Raw genomic sequence first — 3273 nt, forward strand, 5'->3', positions numbered from 1 at the left:
TTCCCATGAAAGTTGCACCTTTTGAGTAAACAAAATAATAATCCAAAAAATTGTTAGGAAAAAAATTTGCTATAACAATAACCAGAATATTACAGGAAGTTGAGTGCAGAATGAAAAATGCCTCTGTACAGTTGCTCACCTGTGTCACAAAACTGAGATCCCCCAAATCTCTGCCAAACACATGTCAAACGTTTAAGAATGTCAGTAAGAAACTTGCATGGGTCGGGTCAGGTCTCCTTTCTACCAGTAAAAGAGGAAGAGCTTGCCCTTCACATTGACTGCCAAGAGGGCTTATTCAAGTTGAGCAACACATCGCTGAAAGAGTTTGTAGGATGTAATGGAGGAGATGGGTTGAGTCGGTTTGAATGAGATATAATTATAATTTGTTTTGCTGTGAGAAAAAAGTATAACTTCTATTAATGTCGCGGAGTGTCATGCCAGAACACAGACACAATAAGATCTTGTTTTGTATAGTTTTGGCAATAACCACAAGGTTGTCCCAGTTTGATGGCATGAAACTCCAATGGTACAGTTAGATGCAGATCTCACTCTGCAGATAACAAAAGTTTCACCAATAGTCTCTGCAAGAACACACACCGTCCTTAAAATGATGGAACCTATTAGCATCCCTCACAACAATAACTCTCTCTGTGATCTTGGATACGAATTTAGTAAAATTATGGCAATCTAAACAAACCCGAAGATTTTTTATGATCCTGATCTCAGTTCCTGGTTCAGAAGTAATAAGCCCAAAAGCAATTGCCAACTTCTCACTATGAAATTTCACCATCAGCTCCTTCTCTTCCTCCTCCACGTCATGCAATGCTGTGACTGTATCTGTCTGAAAGCCGGCCTCCCTCATCTTTCCCATCAACTTTTCCAGCATCGTGTAGATCGCTGTTGCTTGTGGGTGAGACTGGTCACTGGATGTAAATACATGTGGGGTCTCACCAACCTCAATAAGAGTGCACCCGGGAGCCTTTTCCAGATTTCTCTTCTTGGCAACTTGTCGTACTGAAGCAGCCTGAGGATAGTTCCGGTCAGCTGAGTATATGTTAGAGAGTAAAACATAGTATCCTACATTTTCTGGGGCCAATTCAAACAACTTGTCAGAAGCAAAACGTGCTAGGTTTGTGTCCTTGTGAATCATGCAAGCACCTAGTAATGCACCCCACACTTCAGGACCTGGTTCAACCGGCATTCTCTTTATAAATTCCAAGGCCTTATCTAAGTTTCCAGCTCGACCAAGGAGGTCAACCATGCAGGCATAATGCTCAGCCAATGGCTCAAAGCCATGATTATGAAGCATTGAATGAAAAATTTCCTCTCCTTCTCTCACCAGGCCTGCATGGCTGCAAGCATACAAGACAGAAAGGAAAGTAACCCCAGATAGGGGAACCCCAGAATCCACCATTTTAGTAAAGAGCTTTAGTGCTTCGTTCCCGTGTCCGTGGAGGCCATAACCAGAGATCATGACATTCCAAGTGACCATATTCTTCTCGGGCATGATGTCAAATAATTGCCTAGCCTCCCCAATATTTCCGCACTTTGCGTACATGTCTATTAAAGCAGTTGACACGTATATGTTGGATTCAAAATTCTCTCTGTTTATCAAGTCATGGACCCATTTTCCTAGACTTATAGCTCCTAGTTGAGCACAAGCCGAAAGAATACTGGTAACAGTGACAGGGTTTGGACGGATATGAAGCATTTGCATTTCCCGGAAGAGGGATATTGCAGTTTCTGTTAGCCCATTTTGTGCATAACCTGAAATCATAGCATTCCAAGATGCCAAGCTTTTCTCTGGGGATTCATCAAAAAGCTGCTTTGCAGACTCAATTTCATTCAGATGACTATAAACTGTAGTTAATGCGGTTGACACTGAAGAATTAAATACAATACCAGATTTCAAGCAGAAACTATGGATTGAGCGTGTAAGATCCAAATGACCAAAGGGAGAAACAACGGGAATTAAACCTACAATGGTGCTTGAATTGGCTTTCAGCCCTAAAACAAGCAGTTCTCTGAAAAGCCTCACAGAAGACTTGGTCTCATTGCAAGAAGAAAAGCCAGAAATCATTGCATTATATGATATTAAATCCGGCAGCTGAATTTGCTGAAACAACAACCACGCTGTTGGAATCTCCCCGCATTTTGAATACAAAGAAATCAGATCCGTGAGAACATAATCATCACAATGAAACCCAACCTTCATTGCCAAACACTGTATCATCATCCCCATTCTCAAGTCCTGCAATTCCGCAGCCCCTGGAAGAAATGCAGCCAATGTTGTCGAATCCAATTGAGTCCCCCTCACAACCATATCCCTCAAAACCCGCATGGAGTCCTCAAAACAACAATTCTTCACCAACCCAGAAATCATCGTGTTCCACAAAACCGTGTCCGGCTCAGGAATTCCATCAAACACTTTGTACGCAAGTGCAACCTTGGAAAAACTAAGGTACATATTAATAACAGCAGACCCCACAAACAAATCCGAGGCGTACCCATCAACGATTGCATGCCCATGAAGCAATAACCCAACTTTCACCGATGACAAAGCCGACGAAGCAGACACAGTGAATGCGTACGTATAGTTATCCGGCTTAAGGGTGGTGTTTTGGCGAAGGTGAAGGTAGAGAGAGACCGCATTGGCTGGTGATTTGTTGTGTGAGAATCCTTTGATGAGGACATTGTAGAGAAAGAGGTCAGGTTTGGGGAATGTTGAACAAAGGAGGCTTGCTTGGGTTATGTCCCCAAGGTCAGAAAGCTTTTGGGTCAGCTTGGTGACCGTTGGGATGTGGTCTTGCTGACCGTTGACGATGATTTGAGCGTGTGTTTGGTTGAGTTGAGAGAGAGTGGGGGCTTTGTTGATGAGGTTCAGGAACAAGTTTCGATCACATGATGCAGAGGTGGGTATGCTTCTGCAAATCATTTGTTTCGGAAACATTCGGTGATAAATTAAACTGATCGATGAAACAAAACTTTAAACGGTAACTCAAACTTGTGGGATCGTTGTGGAGTGAATGAAATTCTTATCCATGAACAACAGATTGCAAAGCTAAATATATAGTTCCTTCCATTCGTATTTGATGCCGAAACAACACGGGAGCCAGTGGGAGTGTGGTTCGTTAGACCAACTCATAGGATGCGAGGCCCCTGACGTTAGAGTTAGACATCAATTTCTAACGTCAATTTGTTTTAATAAATTGACACAATCCTCTCCGGCCACCGGACTAATTCTTAGGGCTAAAGGCGCCGAGTGCTGGTATG

The 3273-nt window shown here is 42.7% G+C and overlaps 1 protein-coding gene across 1 annotated transcript; it reads right to left on the minus strand.

The window, feature by feature from the left end:
* On the minus strand, positions 1-3273 carry LOC132277962 (pentatricopeptide repeat-containing protein At4g30700). Its single transcript, XM_059779799.1, has one exon. It carries the CDS (start codon positions 2948-2950, stop codon positions 569-571), a length of 2382 nt encoding a protein of 793 aa, XP_059635782.1. The 5' UTR covers positions 2951-3273; the 3' UTR covers positions 1-568.

This window comes from Cornus florida, unplaced genomic scaffold, assembly GCF_030987335.1.
Source record: "Cornus florida cultivar Cherokee Brave unplaced genomic scaffold, ASM3098733v1 CherokeeBrave_3.0.0_Hap2_Chr10, whole genome shotgun sequence".
NCBI lineage: Eukaryota > Viridiplantae > Streptophyta > Magnoliopsida > Cornales > Cornaceae > Cornus > Cornus florida.